Source organism: Diuraphis noxia, unplaced genomic scaffold, assembly GCF_037042655.1.
Source record: "Diuraphis noxia isolate RWA-SAM2 unplaced genomic scaffold, SU_Dnox_SAM2 contig0002, whole genome shotgun sequence".
Classification (NCBI taxonomy): domain Eukaryota; kingdom Metazoa; phylum Arthropoda; class Insecta; order Hemiptera; family Aphididae; genus Diuraphis; species Diuraphis noxia.
In genome coordinates, this window is record NW_028301712.1 from 51,159,278 (window position 1) to 51,181,350 (window position 22,073).

Below are 22,073 nucleotides of genomic sequence, written 5' to 3' on the forward strand. Positions count from 1 at the left end.
TTTCATATTTATCTTTTAGGTTTAAAATTTAAATTATTGATGTTGTAACCTTATTTAAATTTAAGTATAAAATATCATACAAATTACAATACATATTTTTCATTTACAATTTTTAGTTTTATATGTATACAAAATGATTGGTAATTGTTTTCCTCTGGAATGATGGTTGGACTCAATTGTTTACATTTCTTTCAAATTTAGTTGATAAGGTATCTAAACAAATACAATAAAAACCTAATAGGTAACTTGAATAATATTTCACTTAAAATGTTTAGGTATTAAGTATACAAACCATATTTTTAATTTTGTTGCCTGTTGAAATATTAAAATCCATTAGGTATAGAATCCAATATTTTTATTCTTATTGTTTCCAGTTGTAAATTGGAATATTGTTTTAATATTTATCATCCAAATCATCTGGATATTTTTAGTGAATACAAATAATCTTAGAATATCATTATGAAGAATTTTAGTATGCTATAGATTTTCTAAAATGACATTGACTATAGAGCAACTAGCTATGTTATTATAGTCCTACTGGATTGTATTATCAAAATATTAACCATAATGACTGAAATAATAATTAACAAGTCAATAGTCCATATAAATTGCAACAAAAATTGTGTAGAGCTGATGTATTAACTGAAATCAAAATGTTTAAAAATAATGATAATAAGAATTATTTATAATAGTTTTTACATAAACAATATAGTGACCAGAAATACTATTTTTTGAAGCAAGTCCTATTGTCATTAAAAATAGTATATGAAATTGTAATCTACATTTTAATAAAGTTTTGTATTAATTTATTCAAATTTTACACTTGGTATTTTACCTTTAAAAAATAACTAAAATATTTGTAGTTAGGTACTTTAGTTTAAGTTTACTTAAATTTCATAGAATTGTTATCATAAAGACACACATCTAATGAGTTGACATAATAATTTGAAATAATTAGTTTTTTTAGTACCTACCCAGGGAATAATAATAATTAAAAAAAAATACAATTTTTGTAGGATATGACCTATTGTCTATGATATGGGCAAAATGGGTATATGCATTGGCAATTATGACAGAGGAGAAGCTAAGTTTTAAAATATACTTTTTTTAAATTTTTATATCTGGTCACCATACATATAACTACAAAATAAGTAATACCAGTATAGAAGCGAGTTCAAGCGAGAAGCGACACTCTACTTGGTGGTCGATCTCTGGTGGTTTAGTGTTGAAGTTGTAAATGATTACCTGGTGGTTTAGAAGTGTTGTTATAAACGATTTTTTTTACAATAAACGGTTTGTTTACTTTTTAATCTTATAACCTAACTTAAAGTGCTTGCGAGTTGCGGCTATCTAACAACAAGTATGAAATAACAACTGTTTTGCATTACACGTTCAATAATTATTTTAATTTTAATTATTATTAGTAATTATAATTTTTTTTATAATTTCTGTGATATCATGTATCAACTATCAATTATTGAAATATATGATATGAGCCATCAGCTGGTTCTCAAAAATAACAAAATGGCAGTGCCCTGGAGTTCAAGGCCATGTCCCCACTTTTTTCAAATAACATTAGGAATTGTGAGAGTGTCATTTACCAATGGAACTCTTAAAAAATTATTAAACTGAAGTGTTCACCAAATTTTTTTTTTTAATTAATCAATTCTAATTTTTTTTATTTGTAACTTAAAATTATCCACTTTGACTGTCAAAAATATTAAAACAATACAATACTATTCGATTCATTATTTGTTTTTACGTAATCATAATTTCGTTATTTTACTATCCAAAGATTTTTTATACCATCGTATAAAAATACATAATTATAATAAACTGTCAAATTTGATTTTGAAAACCGAATTATATATTTTTATGATGACAGAAATGCATGACCCAGACTTACAAACTAAATCAAGACGTGGTATGTTTATATTATGTTTGCAATATTCAAATTTTATTATTTACAATAGGTACGAGTAATTTTATATTTGTTATGTTCCAAAATAAGCCACAGGAATTTTGTCAGAAAATCTTCATTTTGTTGCAAACGAACCATCCCTGGCATTTTATCGACTTCAAGAACATGTACGGAAATCTGTACCGCCTATGATAGAAAAACAAGTACAAGTTCAAAAACTTCACAAAGAGTTACAAGGGCACTATTATGATGTGGAATATGCAATAGGGTAATAATACATGTTTTGTTTTTAGACTGCGTGTTAATAAATACATTTTAATGACTCATATTATGGATTAATGTCATAAATTAGAGCTATTAATTCAATTAAGAACTGCGAAGAACCATTGAATAATATTCAAGAACAACTTAAAAATGCTCTTTTTCTTAGTCAACAAATCAAGTATGAGCATACTAGGCGGTGAGTCATATATCAGTTCTAAATATTTATATTTTAGATTGTCAAGTAGATACTAGGTACTTCTTCAAAGTGTTTACTTATAGTTATAGGTACTTTCAAGTACAACATTCAATGCATGCTTATACCATGTTTATTATATATAATTTTTTTATATCATGATTATTGTTTAGACATCAAGGCATGTTTTTTATATTTATATTACATTATATAGATTGAAAACTTCACAAATAGTCAATGATGCATCATCCAAGCTTAATATTAACGTACCAGTATGATTGTTTACTTAGCGTGTGTTTACTGTAGATCTATATGGTAAGACATTTATTCTAGTTGGATGTCAATATTAAACTTTGAGCTTATTGTTAATGTTATCTTACTATAAGATGTTGTTCTGTATTAAAACAATCATATATATTTATTAAAAATTTTTAGTGGGAAATCTAAAAAAGATTCCATGTATAAACGGCTATCTGCACACTTGACTACCACACTAGACCTACCTGAATTACCAGAAGCTATCAGAGACACAGCAAACAAAGTGGAATCTATGGTGAACAGTGCACGGCATTCTAATATATATTAAAATAATTAAAAGAGTACAAGACTGTAAAGCATACATTTGAGATACTTTTCAGTAATTTATTGATAGATAATGTACTATAGTACCATACATCGGGATAAAATGAAATTACTGTAAAAGTGCTAATTGTGTGATACAAAATAGTTGTTGGTGGATCCTTAATTATTATATTGCACAATACCTATTTGTATACATTTATTTTACTGAAAATGTTCAAAAGCTTTGTATGAAAGCTTTTGAGTTCTAATCATACTAAACATTATACAACAATCTATAACGTATGGTATAATATAAATTTATTGAATTGAATTCATCATAAAAATTATGTTTATTTTATAAATTAGCTTTGTTACACAAAATATTTGTTTTTATCTTATATATTATAATAATTTGTTAAGCTTGCTGTCATAGTTATATTAGTATCTAATATGATAAAGTTAATAATAAAAACTAAATAATCTAGTTTCTATTATTTTATACTGATTACTAATTTTTAAAAATGAGCACATAATAATGATTAAAACATATTTTTTATTTAAAATAATACTACAATATATTTGTTTTATCAAATATTAACCATTAATTTATCCATTTACTAACTTTATTGCCAGTATACTTAACATTAACTAGACTGAGACTCTTTAAGGGCCAGTTTCACCACTACTTTAAACTACGATTAAAGTAAACCGGAGTTTAATCGGCCAAATTTGGCCGGTTAAATAACTGTTATCAGTCGATTAAGCGTAATTGACGTTTAAAGTATTTGGTGAAAGCAGCACTAAGTCTTATATAATTCAGTAGAATTCAAGGTACCTTGCATGTTTGAATAAAAATTGAATTTATAGATTGTGTTATGGTCAGTACTCAAACTAAGGGAAGACAGAGCTCCTCTTAAATTTTTTTATCTTTTGAAAGCACTCCTTTAAATTATTTTCTTAAAAATGCTAGGACAGAATATTTTATTTCGTTAAAATAATATAATAATTTTTTAATTAAATATGAAGATTTTTTTTTATGATAATTGATAATGCAGTCAAAAGTACAGACTAAGATATAAGTATATTATCATATTATACCTATTACATAACATCCAAATGCCACAGATACAATCATTGCTGTATCTCAAAAAATACTCAATGCACGAACTTGAAATTTGAAATAGTGGTTCCTTTAACACTTTCACTTTAAAATAAGAGGATTTTTTTTTTAATTTAAATGTTAAGGGGCTGAAATCAGAAAAAAAACATTTTTACATGTAAATTGTTCATCTATATAAATATTGTGTGTTTATATGATAAACTATTAAATAATAATAGCAATCGGCAGAAAAAGTTTGGTCCATGTTTTCCGGGGAAATTTCAATTATTATTTATAAATGCTATGTTATCTTATCCATAAATTATTTTACATATTATTCTAATAATTATTGCTGTTACTATTTAACCAATTTATATTCTTTGTAAGGTTATGTATGGCCATTAAATTCCTAACACTTAATTTATGACGTGTCTTATGTATAATAATATAATATTTTAATATGTAATTTTTTTCACTCTGGTTTCTATGTACAATAACAACTAACTAGGTAATAATATAATAATGTATTAATACAAATACAACCTATGTTTATTAACATATTTTACCAAACTACTACTACATACATTGGAACCACATCTGTAATAATATTTAAAATATTCGCTTGGTGTAGAATAAATATAATTAAAAATAATATTGTAAAATAAAGAAATCAGTTGAAACTTACTTTTAATACAAATAATTTATATTAATCTTTTTAATTCAAGGAATGACAATGAAAAATAAATAGGTATAAAAAATCAATTGTTCAGTACATTATGAACAAGTTACAAACACATTTGTATTTAATGTTTCTTCTTTTTGTTCTGTACAATGGGCTGTTTGAGCAATGAACTGGAATTGTATGTCTTTTGAGAAACATTATAAATATTGTAAAGGGCGAATAAAGAAAATAGCAGACTGAAAAATGTAAATAAAATAAAATTAATTTTTTATTATCATTAGTTATTACAATTCAAGTCTTGAAGTCTGGGATATTAACTAGCAGGAAAATGAGAAATACATTTTTGGTAGCTTAAGTACATTCCCAAGGGTAAAAGTGAAGTAGTCACCGGTTGAGTTAGGTTCCCATATAGGCTCCCAGTGAATGTTTAAAATAAACAAATTATTATATCATGAGTATAAAATAATAATGATTATAATTCTATTATATTATGAAAAAAATTTTTAAATATTATACAAACATATATTTTTTATTTTAATAAAAATCATTAAGTATGTATCAATAAATGCTTATATTTTTATTTATAGTTTTAAATGTTGATATCATTAACTAAAAACAAAAAAAGATCTTGTGTTAAGCTAATTGATTTTTATTAGTCTTAGCAATTTTTTATTTAAAATTTCACTATGTTAATTTTTGTTTAAAAATATGAGTTCAAATAACAACTATTTTAAGAAGTATACAATTTTGAATTATTTTTTAAATATTCATTCGATAAAGCTAAATTTCATAAGTCCCCTTCTGTTTCTTCTAACAACTTTATTAAGTAAATGCTAATTATAATTATCAACATCACATTGTTTCATTTGAATATGTAAGCTAACTCTATATTAGATTCATAATTTTCTATTTTTAATTTTGTAATTATTAAAAACTTTCCATTTAATTTTTCCCTATTTTACTGTTAAACTTAATTAATTATTATAAATAAATTCAAGAAGAAACAAGTAGGTAAATATGTTTAAATGTTTAAGGAACTGAAATTTAATACCCTAGCTCGCCTTTGTAATTAAATTTATAAAAAATATTAATAGATGTAAATAAATTATAATATTTACCCAGTTGTAGCACATACTCTGTGGATAGAGACACATGTGAAAAAAGTGAACAATAATGACAATATAACTGAAAAGAAAAACGACAAATGTTTTAATTATAAATAAAAACCCATTGGTTATTAACTAATATTTAAAGAAGTCACTTAAAGCATAGTTCCATAGAAATATCTGCTATAGTATTGAATATTTATAAAATTGGATTTTTTTCTTCTATTTATCCAATTTAATGCTAACCTGTATATACATTTAATTCATGTTTACTGAATCAAATAATAATATTTTTATTTTGCATATTTAATGGTTTTGTATTTAAATTGTATAATTTGGGATTTTAAAAATAAATTTTCAGATATCAATATATTTAAAAAAAAATTTTAATTAATCAACTATATAATTAATTCCACAATTTGTATATATTATAAATTGTATAGGTGGTAACTACAATCTACTACGCATTGACATGAAATATAAATGTGTATTATCGTGTTGGTTTGGGGTTAAGGTACTTATATAATTATACTTATAATATTGCATATGGAATTTGGTGACAATTTACTTACTGATAACGGATGTAGTTACAAATTTGATCAAATAAAAAAAAACCATAATAGCATACTAGCAAAGTGTAACATTAATATGCAATAAATATTAATGTTAATTTAAAAGAAGCGGGAAAGTGGATATCGTTCTGCTGTACAGTAGGTTACAAGTGGATTACTGTAATGGTTGGAATTAAATTTGAATCCAATGATATTATATCATTGTATACTAAAAACGATTCTGAGCGGAAACGGTTTATCTGTCTAGGATATATTATAGATTATTAAAAATTTTCAAGTCTTAGATATAAAAGGAAAATTTTTATGAATTGCTATTTAAGATAATTTAAACATTGCCGTAATTTTTACATATTTAGTCAAAATTTGAACTTTAAATGCTTATAAAAAAAAAATCGTGACTATGTATTTTAAATATTTTTCAACTACTATTGAAACAATATGTTGGAAGCTTTATATTAAATTTTAAAGCTTTTAGACCCATCCACTAAAATTGTATTGACATAAATAGAAAAAAAAACAAAAAAAGTTGAAAAATTAAAATGTCAGTATACAGTTCAAAACTAATCAAAATATTTTGAAAATCTAATCAAATATAAAAAATGCCTATATTATAAACATTCAGTTAAAATTCCAAGTATCTACAGACATTTGTTTTAGAGTTAGGTTACACCAAAATAAGAATATCGCTAAATGAGAAATCTAGTGAAAATCATGTTGTAAAAATTTAAATTTCAAACACTCGTAAAAACTTAATTTGACTTTCTGGTGGATATTTATTTCATGATAAAGGTTGTCAATCTTGTAGTAAATTTTCAAATCTTATTATGAAAATTATGAAATTTTTTTATGAATTTATAGCTTAAAATAATTTATTATTTTTCTTGATTTTTATGTATTTTGTCAAAATTCAAACTTTGAATGCTTATAAAAAAAATTTGTGACTAAATATTTCTTTTATTTTTCAACTGCTATTGTAACAATATGTTAGAAGCCTTGTATTCAATTTTCAAGCTTTTCTACCCAACAAATAAATTGTTATCAATATTAATTTAAAAATAATTGATAAGGATCGAAAATTGTATATGCCTTTAAATAGTTCAACTCAAGTCAAAATTTTTTGAAAATTGCACGGTGGATAGAATATACTTATATAAACTTTCGGTGAAAATTTCATGTATCTATTATGCATGGTTATTTGTTTTAAAATTACATCAAAAACCAAAATCGATTTTGTCGATTTTAATGCCTCAAAACGTGATGACATAAACAAAAAAAAAGAAAAACACACATCAATACATCATTGTAAAATCAATACATTTCTTGCTACGCTCAGAATCTAAAATGTATTAAAAATAATAATAAATAAAACTACTAGTTAATAAAAATAAAATATTTATGTATGATAAACTATAATAAATTTTTTTGAGCACATTTTGATGTTTTTATAGGCTAATAATGCATATTTTATAATTTTTAGCTTATATTTTGTAATTTTATAGTGCACAAATACATGCATATTACAGTAGTTAAAGTGCATAAATATTCGAGCCCTAATTAATATCTATCAGTAATGATTTAAAAAAATATAAGTATACAGGGTGTCCTGTGAGGATTTACCCATTGCGATATCTCTCAAAATAATGGTGATATCGAAATTCTGGTTTAGTAATAAAACTCACAGGGATAAGAACTACAATTGTTTCATACTTTAATTTATTTTAATGTTTTGGTAAAAAAGTTAAAAAAATATATTTTTATATTTAATTATTTATTTATTCATTTATTTTGTAGAGTTTAATTTTCTGAAAATATTGATGTTTCAAAATTTTATTTTCATTCATTTCCTGATTTTTAATATTTTATTTAGTTACGAGAAAAATTGTGAATTATTTAACACCATAATGTTATCAAACATATGACCCACCGTGCCGCGCGCATTCCCATACCGCTGGCTGAATACTCTCTGTGTTCCTAATAGTTATATTTATATATTGTATATTGTATATATTTATAATCATATTTTATTTCATCTAAACTAGAAAAAATTTTAAAAATCAGGAAATTAATGGAAATAAAATTTTGAAACATCAATATTTTCAGAAAAATAAACACTACAAAATGGCTATCTTTAATTTTTTTGGAAATAATTAATATAAAAATATACTTTGTACATTTTTTACTAAAACATTAAAATAAATTTTAAAATGAAATAATTGTAGTTCTTATCCCTGTGAATTTATTACATTTATATTTATAATTTATTATAAAACCAGAATTTTCATATCTCCATTATTTCGTGAGATATCGCAATGGGTAACCTCGCTGGACACCCTGTATATATTTGACTTTTTTTTTCTGTTTTGAACCGACGACGCTGAGGGAACTGCTTTCGCATTATTCTGCGACACATATATTTGACTTAAAATCATAGAAGAATACATAATCTAAATAAAATTTAACAGCCTTAAGGCTAATTACTGTTTAATTTATTTATTCTACTTACTTTCTGGAAATAAACTAGCTTGATATCCTTCTCCCAATAGTAATGTCATTAGATTGCTTACAGCCTAGAAATCACATAGTAAAGGAAAAAGAATAACAACCTGTTACCTACATAAAAAGTTATAATACATACAAAGTATTCATTACTTTATTATTTATAAACAATCTTTAAAATAGTAAAATTAGAGGTATGTTGTAATGATTGCATTATTTTCATTATTTTATTTTATATTTGAAAGCAAAAAAAAAATATATATTTTCTTTTCATAAGCTCAAAGATATTTGTTTATCTCAGACAAAATCTACTTATAAACTTATTTATTAATTAATTTCCAAATGTGTTGGTATAGCAATTATTCATAACACTATCATGAAACATTATTATTTGTAGTTATTTATAAGGTGAGTTGTTCAATTAGTTCACTTTAAACCAAGTACGGCAGGTTTTTTATTATTTACTTTAAAAAAAATTAATAAATTGTTGATAGGAATGTATTATTTATTTACTATTATTAACTTTTAGTCCAAAATAGAAGAGAAAAATAACAAACATTTTAAATGAGTAATAGATTGTGTAGGTAATTGGAAAATTTTATTTAATTATCTGAAATAAGTATATTTCCCTAAAATAGTAAAAACCTATTTGAAATGACTTGTTGAATAACTATTAACTATGAATATAAATATTATAAACTAACTAAAAACAATAAAGGATACAGTTAAGGACAGTGTAAACAACACTGAGCCAAGAAAACCAGTACCTATGACCAACACTGAACTAGACGTCAACCATTTGCTGTTGAGCTGCATGACTGAGAACAGTGACAATGCTAGTAATGTTGATATAAGAAATGACATGCCCGTGGAAACAGCTGAAAATAAAAAAACAAGAATTGAACACTCAAACACTGCATTGTTTATTGAGGGGTAGACAAAAGTGCCTGATGATTGTCTTGATTAATGTATATATTCAACCATGTCTAAATAAAATCAGATTTACCCATAATTGTCACCGGAATAGTGTTCTTTTTTTTCAAGTTTGAAGTACTTAATGAGAACAACAGTTATTAACAACAATTCAACTCAACTCAAAGAAACCGTGTCTTAACAAAAAATAAATGAAGAAGCCAATTTTTTTTTTTAATTTCTCTCTTTTTTTTTATCGAAACATTAATAAGAGTCGTGTACGATATACATTTCTGGGCAATATATTGATATTAAGAATATTAAAATAATGCCCTCTTCGGCAATCGCCAGTCGTGGCATCGAAAGTCAATGGCACTAAACAACTAAACTTACTAAACTGACAACAGTACAACACAGTAAATGAGTAAAAACTAATTCCAAAATTCCAAATATAAAATTCCAGTCTTCAGAAATCAAATTCGTGATAACCATCAAACAATTATTGAATCATTATTGTTAAACAAATGAAGTATGAATTATGATAATAATAATAATATTATTTTTTACGTTGGTTACACTGCGAAATTCCTCATTATGTTTTTGTGCTGTATATATTATATATATAAATATACAAGAAAATTATAATATGTTGACACATTAATATTATTACTATAATTGCGTTATCAAAAGACAAATTCCATCGATATAGTTTATTATACCAATATGATATTTCGCATAATTGTTGTTCTATTAATCATTTCTTGGCTCTTCTAGTTATTCTTTTTTCTCTTGTCTCTATTAATTGTTATTGTGGCAAATATTCTGTATGTTTCCATTATCATTTTGTAGTATTCGTGTTAAGTATACTCTAAAATTCTTTTCGAATCGAAAATACTAACTAATACTAAGATAAGGTAACTTAAGACTATATATTTATAGTAACAATCATTTAGGTTTAAAAAATCAAAAATGTACATTAACCAACCCTAATGATTGAAATTATGAATTACGACACAATAACGGTAACCAGTTCTGTTTGCAAAGCAATCCTTCAGTATTGTGCCAACTCGCATCCGTTTGAAGAGCGTACACTCGCCCTTGATCAACCAGTCAAGATTGGACGTCTGTTGGCCAAAGCCAAAGTAAGTCCGCACAATGGGATTTTTGATTGTAAAGTCTTGTCGAGAAACCACGCCCTGCTATGGCACGAAAATGGGAAATTTTTTTTACAAGACACAAAAAGTAGTAACGGCACATTTGTTAACAACCACAGACTCAGTAAAAGCGGCGAAGAGTCTAAACCACAAGAAGTTTTTAGTGGAGATGTAGTCCAATTTGGTGTTGATGTGATCGAAAACTCTAAAAACATATCTCACGGCTGTATTACAGCTGTCTTAAAACTATATCATGCTGATGGTACAGAGGCTAAATCTAATCCTGTTGAAAATTTCATTAGTGATGTATCTACTCAAGATTTATATACCATAGATGCATATATACGAGATGCAATGCACAGGGAAGCAAATTTAGAAAACAAATTGTTCAACTTAGAAAGATTGTTATCCAACATATTAGGAGAAACAGATAATAGTTGGAAAGCCCTTGTTGCTGAAGATCGTTTACTATCCAAAATTGAATTTTTAGAAAATCAACTGCAGTACTACAAAAAAGATCATGGAGAAGATGAAATGAAACAGGAAATATGTGATTTAAAACAATACAAATATTCATACCAAGGAATGGCTAAAGATTGTTTAAAAAAAGAAATGGAAGAAAAATTGAAACTGATGCAGAAATGTCAAGAACTAGAGAATCTATTGAAACATTCCATATCTGAACAAAGTGCCCTGATGAAACATCTAAATGATGCACAAAATGAAATCAAAGAAGTGTGTTCTAAGCTAAATACAGAAGTTGCTAATCATGAAAACAGTATAAAAGAATTTGATGCATCAAAAGAATTGCATGAAACCGAATTAAAAACATTACAAGAATCAAAAAATGAAATAGAAATGAACTTTCATAATAAATGTGAAGAAATTGAAAGGTTACAAGCGGAAATAGCTAAAATGAATTATGAGATCAACACACGCAATGTACTTCTTCTGACCTTACAAAATGAACATGAGCTTACTGAAGATATTTCTCTTAATAAATACTTTAATGATATAATGTCTTATATTGTTCATATATTACAAGACCGTCAGACTTATTTAAATCAAATGAATTCCCTACAAAGTCAAATGCAAAAACACATTAAACAAAAAGCTGACTTAGAAAATCAAGTATGCCAGTTGCAGACAGAACTTGATCTTAATCATGAACTGTTAGTGAACTGTACCAAGATTAAAAATGTTAATGAAACTGATAATACAGATTCCGATCAATTAAAAATGATTATATTGAATGATGATAGCTTAAAAAATATTGAAGTTTTATCTAAAGACATTGAGATTCAAACAGATTTTTATAAACAGAAATCCGATGTCATTGAATTTAAACTATCTGAAGCAAAAGATGTACTGCTGGACTGTATAACTAATTTGGATGACCAAGAATCAACTATAAAACATCTAAAGAAAGAGATCTCTTGTAAAGATATTGTACTATTGTTGATATCAGAATATTTATGCCAGGTATCAAGTATTGACTCTAATAATATACATGATGTGCCAGATATACTACATAAAAATCTTTGCTCTTTTACTAACTTAAAAAGTATTGACCATAATTTGGATGAATTAAAAGTAACACAAACAGAGAGTTTAAATAATACATCCCAAGTACAGAATAATGATATTAAAAACGAAGTCTTGATTCAAGAAATCAGCTCTGATACAGTAGACATTAAAGAAGATTCAGTATTTGATCAAAATGAATTAGAACGAATTCGTAATGAATATGATTTATGTTTAACAGAAAAAAACAATCTGAAATATGAATTAGAGCAAATCACATTGAGATGCAAAGAGTTAGAACAAACTCCAAATTTCCACTTATTTTTTGCGTTACCATCAATAGTATTATTTTTAGTCTTAGTAATTAGATTTCATTCTTATTTGTCCTATTTAACAGGAACAGCTGAATAAGTGCAATTAACAATATTATTTATTATTGTATTGTTATTAGTTTTAGAATTGATAAATGTTTTTGAGCTCAGGTATTATTGTTTATGAAAAAATTGAATTCTATAGACTACCTGTCATAGACATAAATTTATATTAAATTATAAAATAGTCCAAGTAAATTAAATAGATCTTAGCCAAAAACAATAACACGATTTTCTCAAACTGTAAAGCTGGATCAAATATCTTTTAAACTAATTAAATTTATCCACCAGCTTTCTGTTATATTTGCCATTAGTAGTTATGTATTATTTATATTTATTATAAACTGATTATTTAATATGTGATTCCATCCATATAATAATAATATATTTTTTGAAATTATACATGTTTTTTTTTTTACTTTAACTTAAAGAATAAAATATATATATTTTTACAATTATGATTTTTAGTTTTTTCATAAGACATCAATTAATATCCTAACATTTTCAATGCTCTATGAAAGTATTAAAATTTATTTTTTATTTTTTACATTAATCGTTTAACATTTTGTTTTTATTTTCTCAGCTTTTCGTTGTATTTGTTTTTCTCTTATGCAAAATTGATCTATCAACTATACATCCTATTATTATGATACTAAATTATATTTATTATTTTTAATCAAACGAGTTTTATAATTTAAGATCTGTAATAGTTTAAATCAAAGAATTTTTAAAGTTATTTCATTAATATAACCATCAAATACTGTTATGCATTAAATTACTACAATATTAATAATAATTTCTGTTAGTAACAAAACATTTTTAATTATTCAGGATTGTTTTATAAGTATGCGTATTGTATAAAGTAAAATGTGTTATGAGACAATTTAGTGTATGTACGAATTCTATTCTCAAAAATGCTGGTTTATTTTGATGACAGGAGTGCTATTCAAATTTTCTCAATACTTATTCTCATAATAAATTTATATTGATACATTTTTTTTTCTTCTTAAATAAGTTTTGTATTTAATGGAAATTATGTACTCGTTGACTGAACCATCGAATTCCAATTAATACTGTAAAAAATCTATATGTTATAGCTAATGTTGTATGTTATTGAATTATTATAAACATAAATCATTGTAGTCATTAATTATTATTGTTGTAATTTTTAAACAAAAAAATAACACGATTATTAAATCATTACCTATATTGTTCTTTTTATTTTTAAATATTTGATTCTTTTATAAACTTTATAATATATCAACAATCATTTTTGAAACGGAATGTCCTTTCAATAGAAGGTAATCATTAGAAATGATATAATCAATTGTCAGGATATCAAACCAAGGATAACATACAACATTTAATATATGAAAAATATTTGTGTACAATTTGGTGGAGGTGTTCTTTAATATCTATATGCAATTTCATCAGGTGTGGTTTGATTCCCTGATGATGGTATATAAGAACTTGTTTAGTAAAGTGAGCAAAAAAAAATATGTATTAAATCACCAAACAACATTTTTATTTTTCAGTCTTTAATGATGGACTCATTGGATCAGTTAACTATTAATAATTTAGAAGTCATGGATGTAGAAAGAGGTTCTGTTAATAGTAGTGTAATGAACATTGACAGGAACAAAATTGAAGCTATTCCTAGAACTAATCAAGTATTTACTTATACATGTACAAATTAAATTATAAATAATATGCAAATGTATGTATATTTTTTGTAGCCTGTAGAATTGCAAGACTTAACGGGTTTAACTGTATATGATGTGAATCATTTTGAACAAGAAGTTTTACAACAAGTTACAAATGATGTATTGGATAGTAAAACTGTTTTAAACACTGGTGAGGTTCCTGCAATGACTTTAGGAGTTTTAGGAATTGAAGAAACTGAATATGAACGTAAAATTAGAACAGGAGAAATGACACCATTTGGTTCAACAGATGTGTCACAAAAAAAGTCCAAAAGGTATATTATTGTTGTAATGTAGATCATTGGAGTTCCTATAAAATTTGAAATATTGTTAAAAATGTATTTGGATCTGACAACTTTCAGCTCTGAAGATATGTTAGAAAAATATTTGGTATCTCAATCTAAATTTTCAAAAATGATTCATAAATCTAAAATTAAAACATCTGGTACAAAAAAAGAATTGGAAATAAACACAGAAAAAAAAGAACTAAATGAAAAGTCAAAAGAATCAGGGAGTGAATATTTTCCATCCACGGATTCTGGTAATTAAAAATCTATAGTCTATAGTATTATATTAAAATATACCATTGCCAAATTCCTGTAAAAAAGTTTGAAGCATAAAAATTCCTAACCCTAAAAAGTCTAGTGTATTTAACAATATTTAAAATAACTTTTATTTTACATTAATTTATTGTTTTTACCTATATAAAAAAATTGAAATTATTATTCATACTAAAACATTAAAAACAATATACATAATGTATTATTATGATTTATTTTGTCAGGTTAATCATTTACAATTATAGTTTTAATTTATAATAATACCATTTGGTTCGTTCGATTGTGCACCACATCATATTTTTCCTTTTACCTAATTATATTTATATGTATCAGACTTTTTATAACTTGGACTTTTTGGTTGTCTATTATTGGTTATACCTACATAATGTTTAATATTTATTCAATTTAAGATAATGAATCATCTATCCCTGTTAAAATTAAAGCCAAAAGAAAAAAACAATCAAATAGTCACAAAAAAATATGTTATCAATATTCAGATGAAGATTATAATGATGATTCTGATGATGAATATTTTGAACCTAGACGTTGTTCAAGTAATTAATTAGAATAATCTCTATTTGGTTTTAATTTTGTATTCAGAACATAAACTATAACATACCCAAATTTTTTCAAGGTCAGTACAAATTATCTGATGATGGAATAGAGGAAAACTATGAGTATCGATTGAGAGAGTATGAAAAAAATCATTCTGAAATAGCCACTGATAATGAAGATGTATTTCATGCTATTGATGGAGATTATTTTAAAGTTCCAAAAGAAATTTGGGAAAAATTATACAAGTAAATATAGACCAGCATAACATGATGACTTATAATTTATGAATACAATATTGTTGTTATTATTAGATACCAAAAAATTGGCATAAAATGGTTATGGGAATTACATCAACAAGGTTCTGGTGGTATATTAGGAGATGAAATGGGATTAGGCAAAACTATACAAATGATTGTGTTTTTTGGTGCTCTGTATTGGAGTCGCTTAAAAGATAAAATAACTGGTATACGTGGCTTAGGCCCTAGTTTAATTGTTTGTCCAGCAACTTTAATGCATCAGTGGGTTGACGAATTTCATAAATGGTGTCCACCCATTCGTGTTGTTATTTTACATGAAACTGGAGCTTATAAAGGTAAGTAGTTTTCAATTAAATGACTAAATACATACACATGAATCCTTGCTAAATATTAATAAATTAGTCTAAGCCCATTTAATAATTTGATTTATAGGTATTGAAATATAAGAACTTAATTTTTAACACTGAAATATTATTTTTTAATACTTGTTACTTGTTTGTAATAACTAATCATTATTTATTTTTACACTTAATAATTTTGGTTTTAGGCAAACCTGGGGACTTAATTAAAGGAGTATGGTCTAATAAAGGAGTCTTAATAACCACATATAATGGTTTGCTCCAACATATCAATAATTTGTTAAAAAATAATTGGCACTATGTTATTTTAGACGAAGGACATAAAATTAGAAATCCTGATTCTAAAGTAAGTAAATTTATTCTTACTTATTTCTATTAATTTAAATTGTTGAACTTTCTATCATATTTATATAATATTTTCTGCAAAGAAACAGTGTAGTTATCTGCTTGTTATTAAATACCCACTGTTTAATATACTTAATATACTAAGTATAATATACTTAAAATAAAATAACATTTTATAGATAACAGTAGCCGCAAAACAATTAAAATCTAGTCATAGAATTATTATATCTGGTTCACCCATTCAAAACCATTTGAAGGAACTATGGTCTCTGTTTGATTTTATTTTCCCTAGCAAACTAGGGACTTTACCTGCGTTTATTAAAAGCTTTGCTGTACCAATTACTCACGGAGGTTATGCAAATGCTACTGAACTACAAGTATATTTTTTATGTTTAATGAATTAAATACATTATTAATATATTTTTTGATTAATCAATTAAATCATTGCATATGAATTAGATAACTACAGCTTATAAATGTGCTACAATTCTTAAAGACACAATAACTCCATATCTTTTAAGACGCATGAAAGCCGATATTCAATCACACATATCTTTACCAGAAAAAAATGAGCAAGTACTGTTTTGTCGTTTGACTGAAGAACAGAAAACAATGTACCGAGGATATCTTGAACATTCAAATATAATATCAGAGATAATGAATGGAAGTTGTAAAGTCTTTGTTGGTATATCTCGATTAAGGACAATCTGCAACCATCCTGATCTTTTCCAGACAAATCTTGTAAATATATATACATTTATCATAATGCATAGTATTGATTTTTTTTTTTTATTAATTTTTATTATTTGTAGGAAACTGGTGCTTTTGGCTATTGGAAAAAATCAGGTAAAATGATTGTAGTTGAAGCTTTATTAAAAATGTGGAAAAAACAAAGCCATCGGGTACTGCTCTTTACTCAAAGTGTAAAAGTAATAGACAATATGTTCATAACAAAATTAGGCATTACTTAAATTTGCATTGATTTAATTATATTTGTTTATTTTAAGATGCTTAACATTTTTCAAAAATTTATTATTGAAAAAAATTACTCATATTTGAAACTAGAAGGTGCAACATCCATTGGTTCTCGTCAACCTATAATAAACAAATTCAATAATGTAACAAAGTTTTTTCAAATATTTTTTCGTCTATAAAATAAATGATATATTAAATTTTTATTTTTTTAGGACCCATCAATATTTATTATGATTTTGACTACAAAAGTTGGAGGATTAGGCATTAACCTTATTGGAGCTGACCGCGTGATTATATTTGATCCAGATTGGAATCCAGCCACAGATTTACAAGCTAGAGAAAGAGCATGGAGAATTGGACAAACAAATTCAGTAACTATATATAGATTACTTACTGCAGGAACTATTGAAGAAAAGGTATATATTTTTTTAACAAAAAAAAATTTAAAAAATTTTTAAAAATGATTACTATATTATTTTATATTTTAGATCTATCATCGTCAGATTTTCAAACAGTTTTTAAGCAATAAAGTTTTAGTGGATCCTAAACAACGGCGTTTTTTCAAATCAAATTATTTATATGAACTTTTCACTCTTCAAGATGTAGACGATAATGGTATGGTAGAAACAACAGATTTATTTGCCGGAACTGGCTCGGAAGTAATTAAATTATGAATTAGTTAATATTTCTTGGCTATATTTTATAGACAATTTTCTTTTTCTAGATCAATTTAAAAAAAATGATTTCAGCTCGGCATGAAAGAAAGAAATCTAAAAAAACATCTTCAACCTGTTCATTTTCGGATGATAAAATTGAAGCTATGAAACAAAAGGCTCGAGAACTTAGTAAAATGATTGGTAAAAGTTCAAAACCAGTTATAAATCAACAAATAACATCACCAGAAATGTGTACTAATAATGAACAGTGTACTGAAGCTGATATTATTAACCCATCTCAAAATGATACTCAAACCTTTAAAAATAATGATAAACATTTTACTTTAGCAAATAATGAGAGTTCAAATATTCCATCTTGCAGCAAAAGTGCAATAAAAAATATATCATTTGAAATGATTGAAGCACCAAACCCTTCCTCTAAAAGAACAAAATGTAAATATTTAAATTCCAAACACAAAAAATCTAAAATACCACATTTAGTAAAATGTGATGTTTACCAAGAAGAATATGTTGACGATCTCACATCCAAAAAACAAGATGATTACGTTCTTGAAAAGTTATTCAACAAATCAGGTAGATTTTGTTAAATAATTATGTATAACAAATTCACTTACAGTAGAACCTCGATTATATGAACCCTCTATTATCCGAATGTGAAAACTCCTTTCCAGCGGGTCAGCCAGCTAGCCAACCGGCTTATTGAACTTATCATAACTTTTACTTTTGGCTTATTATTAGGAGAGAGTCTGTTTTTGACCAAAACTTTACCCTTCCATTTTTGGCTGATTCAATTTTCGACCAAATTTAAAATAGGTTGATTCCTTTTTTTACTAACTTTTTTTTTAACTACAAAAAAATTTATATAATTATATAATAATATATAATTTTTATCAATAATTATTAAGTATAATATTAATATAAAAACAATGTTAATATATAGATATTTTTACATTACCGGTATTTTTCAAATAATTTTCTCTATTTCAATTTATAACATTTTATGCAACTTTTAATAATTTTAATTAAATACACAAAGCAATGGAAATGTTGTTTGATGATTCCTAATAATGTAATATATTTCTAAAAATCTAATGTATGTAATTCTAATAAAATATTAATAATAATAATTAATATTTAATCATAAAAATAATAATTAATTAATACATAATAATAAATTTTTTTAATTTTATATTTCCAATATCCGAACTAGATGTGGTTCCAATTTGTTTGGATAATCAAGGTTCTACTGTTTCTAGAAAATAAGTAATATAATATAATATTTCTTTAATAAAGGTGTGAAAGCAGTGATGAGACATGATAAAATTATGGAATCATCAAAATCTGATTATGTTATAATTGAAAATGAAGCTCAAAAATTAGCTAAAAAGGCAATCGAAGATCTAGAAGCATCCCGTGCTCAGTGCTGGGAGTCAGGATCTGGTAGATTAAACTGGACTGGTAATCAAGGAACAGTTAGACCTAAGTTATTTAACAATATGGAAACTAAGTAAGCGGACTATGGTGTTTATTTTTTCAAAATATTTCCATTGATCCATAGATCATTTTGCATTACCTATTATTATTTACCTACGTAGTTATTAATAATTATTGTTTTTCGTTTGCTTAATTTTAGTAAAGAATCAAGTAGTCCATCAATACTTTCTTTAATGAAAAAGCGTAATGGATTTGTGGAGGCCACTCAACGTGAAATGCAGATGTTAAACAGTATTAGAGAATATTTGTTAGAGAACAATCAAAGTGTAAAAACTGATCAAATAGTAGACCAATTTAGGAATAAATACTCACCTGAAGATACCCCACTCTTTAAGTCATTGTTAAGTGAAGTTTGCACATTCAGCCGGTGCGTTGATAAAACTGGTATATGGACTTTGAAACCAAAATATTGTTAAACCATTTAAATTAAGTACAAATTATATTTGTTTTACAATTCAAGTATACCTACAAAAATTATTTTTAACTGTTCTTTATATATTTATTTCAATTACCTCTTATGCCTTCAAAATTTGTTCTTGGATAATTATTTTATTCAATGTATAATAATATATAAAACAATATTTAGGAACTAAAATTAGTGATATTATATCATTTATGATATATTTGATTATTAAATAATATGAATAGTTATATTGTACCTTGCAATATTTGCAATTATGTCAATTGAGTTTATTAAATAATTTTGGTACTTTTAATATTTATTCATAATTTAAGATATTTCTGGGCTGCATGAACAATCACTTAACTTATTTTATTGAATTAATGTAGACGTGAGCTAATAGTAATGGTTTTTTACGCATGATGTATTGATGTAGTAGCCCATGATTGATCTATTAAATTAATCAATTTTTTATGCAACCTGTTATAATTATATTGTTATTTTTATATTACATTTTTAAGCGTTTAATAAAAAATGTAATGTAAGTTAAAATTATACCTAATTATACATATGTATGAAATAAAACAAGTTTTAGTTTTTTCTTAACTCATGTCAAATAATATTAACTATATTTTATAAAAATGGATGGGTATTGTTATTTTTTATATGTTGAAACAAGCATTAATTTTTTCAAGTCGAGTTTAATTTAAAATTCATTTACTTGAAAATGTTTGAGATCTCGTGAATACCTAACCTAACTTGAAAGGGATGAATACACTGAAATTGCAGGGTTCTATTATTGACTTATATTCGCTAATTAATTAGTATGTGTAAATAAATAACTAATAGTCAATAGAAAAATAGGAAAATTAAATAATTAAATACAAATTTAAAATAATTAAAGAGTGATGTACTCAATTACTCAATTTAAGTCGAGTAAGGTCAGTTCTCATTCAACTATATTACTTAATGGCTGAACAAGTCTCATGTCAAACAGAAATAATACAGTGTTCATACTATATAATCGATCGCCGATTACACCTTTAAGCTACCATAATAATATCTCTTCCTATCTCTATATACAGCAGATTATTTGTATATTATAGGTACTTACACTTTACACAATTTAATTTAATTTAAATTGATCTTTTAAGTCACTGCTTAAAAGAATTATTAAAGTAATGTTTTAAAAAGCTAAAAATCTATATTGATTTTCTGTTATGAAATAAAGAAAATTATTTTATAAAATTTTAGTATCAATATTATCATTGTGCAATTATTGTGCATAAAAATAACAATGCAATTGAAGCTACAAATGACAGAACAATCATCTATGTAAATATGTAATTCGTAATTTATTTCTATCTTATATAGTCCCAATTTCAATGCTATAAATTTAATTGTCTTATGCCAAACATATCAGTCTTATCTACCTACCTGATACCTGTTGGTGAAATCAAATATATCTGAATCAATTATTATTATTATGCTGTCCACTGTCTATTTCGTAAGTTATCAGGGCTTAAAGTTGGCTCTATGACATACCTAAACGCCAAAGGTGCAAAAATGAAATATCATTTGCGCTAAAAAGAATATAAATAAGCAATAGTTATTTAAAAATATTTAAAATTGTCAATAATCGTTAAAATACATCATACATAAAATATAAAAATAAGTATAATTTTAATGAATTGCTTGATTTTTAATCCAAATTTTTTTAATGATTTACAATTTATTTCACCATCATGGTATTTCTTCCATTGTAAACAATATGAGTCTAAATTTAATATCTATTAACCGTGACAGACAGGTAGGTACCTACCTATAAGATCTTGGCGTTTTGATACGATACCTATACCTATGGTTTTTTTTCTTATCTCATTTTGGGACTTT

General features: G+C 25.2%; 4 protein-coding genes across 9 annotated transcripts; 3 read left to right on the forward strand and 1 right to left on the reverse strand.

The window, feature by feature from the left end:
• The first annotated feature begins 1,535 nt into the window (after positions 1-1,535).
• LOC107168735 (BLOC-1-related complex subunit 8 homolog) lies at positions 1,536-5,286 on the forward strand. 2 transcript variants are annotated; one of them, XM_015518243.2, is made up of 5 exons: positions 1,556-1,924; positions 2,012-2,189; positions 2,274-2,381; positions 2,593-2,693; positions 2,814-5,286. In XM_015518243.2, exons 1-4 carry the CDS (start codon positions 1,876-1,878, stop codon positions 2,654-2,656), a joined length of 399 nt encoding a protein of 132 aa, XP_015373729.1. In that variant the 5' UTR covers positions 1,556-1,875; the 3' UTR covers positions 2,657-2,693; positions 2,814-5,286. The 2 variants fall into 2 exon arrangements, with proteins under 2 accessions (XP_015373728.1, XP_015373729.1); XM_015518242.2 differs by lacking the exon at positions 2,593-2,693 and having other exon boundaries at positions 1,536-1,924.
• On the reverse strand, positions 4,720-10,290 carry LOC107168736 (protein KRTCAP2 homolog). The gene is made up of 5 exons (XM_015518244.2): positions 9,901-10,290; positions 9,618-9,772; positions 8,902-8,965; positions 5,839-5,905; positions 4,720-4,956 (listed from the first exon to the last, which is right to left on the reverse strand). The coding sequence occupies exons 1-5, from the start codon at positions 9,902-9,904 to the stop codon at positions 4,842-4,844; spliced, it is 405 nt and encodes a 134-aa protein (XP_015373730.1). The 5' UTR covers positions 9,905-10,290; the 3' UTR covers positions 4,720-4,841.
• Positions 10,291-10,511: 221 nt separating this feature from the next.
• LOC107168729 (DNA excision repair protein ERCC-6-like) lies at positions 10,512-20,264 on the forward strand. 5 transcript variants are annotated; one of them, XM_089221583.1, is made up of 18 exons: positions 14,110-14,313; positions 14,391-14,525; positions 14,592-14,833; positions 14,921-15,099; positions 15,529-15,672; positions 15,753-15,918; positions 15,985-16,265; positions 16,478-16,635; positions 16,814-17,011; positions 17,094-17,375; positions 17,447-17,563; positions 17,642-17,752; positions 17,822-18,025; positions 18,098-18,268; positions 18,334-18,535; positions 18,614-18,859; positions 19,580-19,793; positions 19,920-20,264. In XM_089221583.1, the coding sequence occupies exons 1-18, from the start codon at positions 14,275-14,277 to the stop codon at positions 20,194-20,196; spliced, it is 3,366 nt and encodes a 1,121-aa protein (XP_089077709.1). In that variant the 5' UTR covers positions 14,110-14,274; the 3' UTR covers positions 20,197-20,264. The 5 variants fall into 5 exon arrangements, with proteins under 5 accessions (XP_089077708.1, XP_089077707.1, XP_089077706.1 ...); XM_089221582.1 differs by lacking the exon at positions 14,110-14,313 and adding an exon at positions 10,512-10,720 and having other exon boundaries at positions 18,334-18,859; XM_089221581.1 differs by having other exon boundaries at positions 14,017-14,156; positions 18,334-18,859.
• On the forward strand, positions 10,716-13,310 carry LOC107168732 (Sarcolemma associated protein). Its single transcript, XM_015518236.2, has one exon. It carries the CDS (start codon positions 10,796-10,798, stop codon positions 12,893-12,895), a length of 2,100 nt encoding a protein of 699 aa, XP_015373722.2. The 5' UTR covers positions 10,716-10,795; the 3' UTR covers positions 12,896-13,310.
• Positions 20,265-22,073: the final 1,809 nt, after the last annotated feature.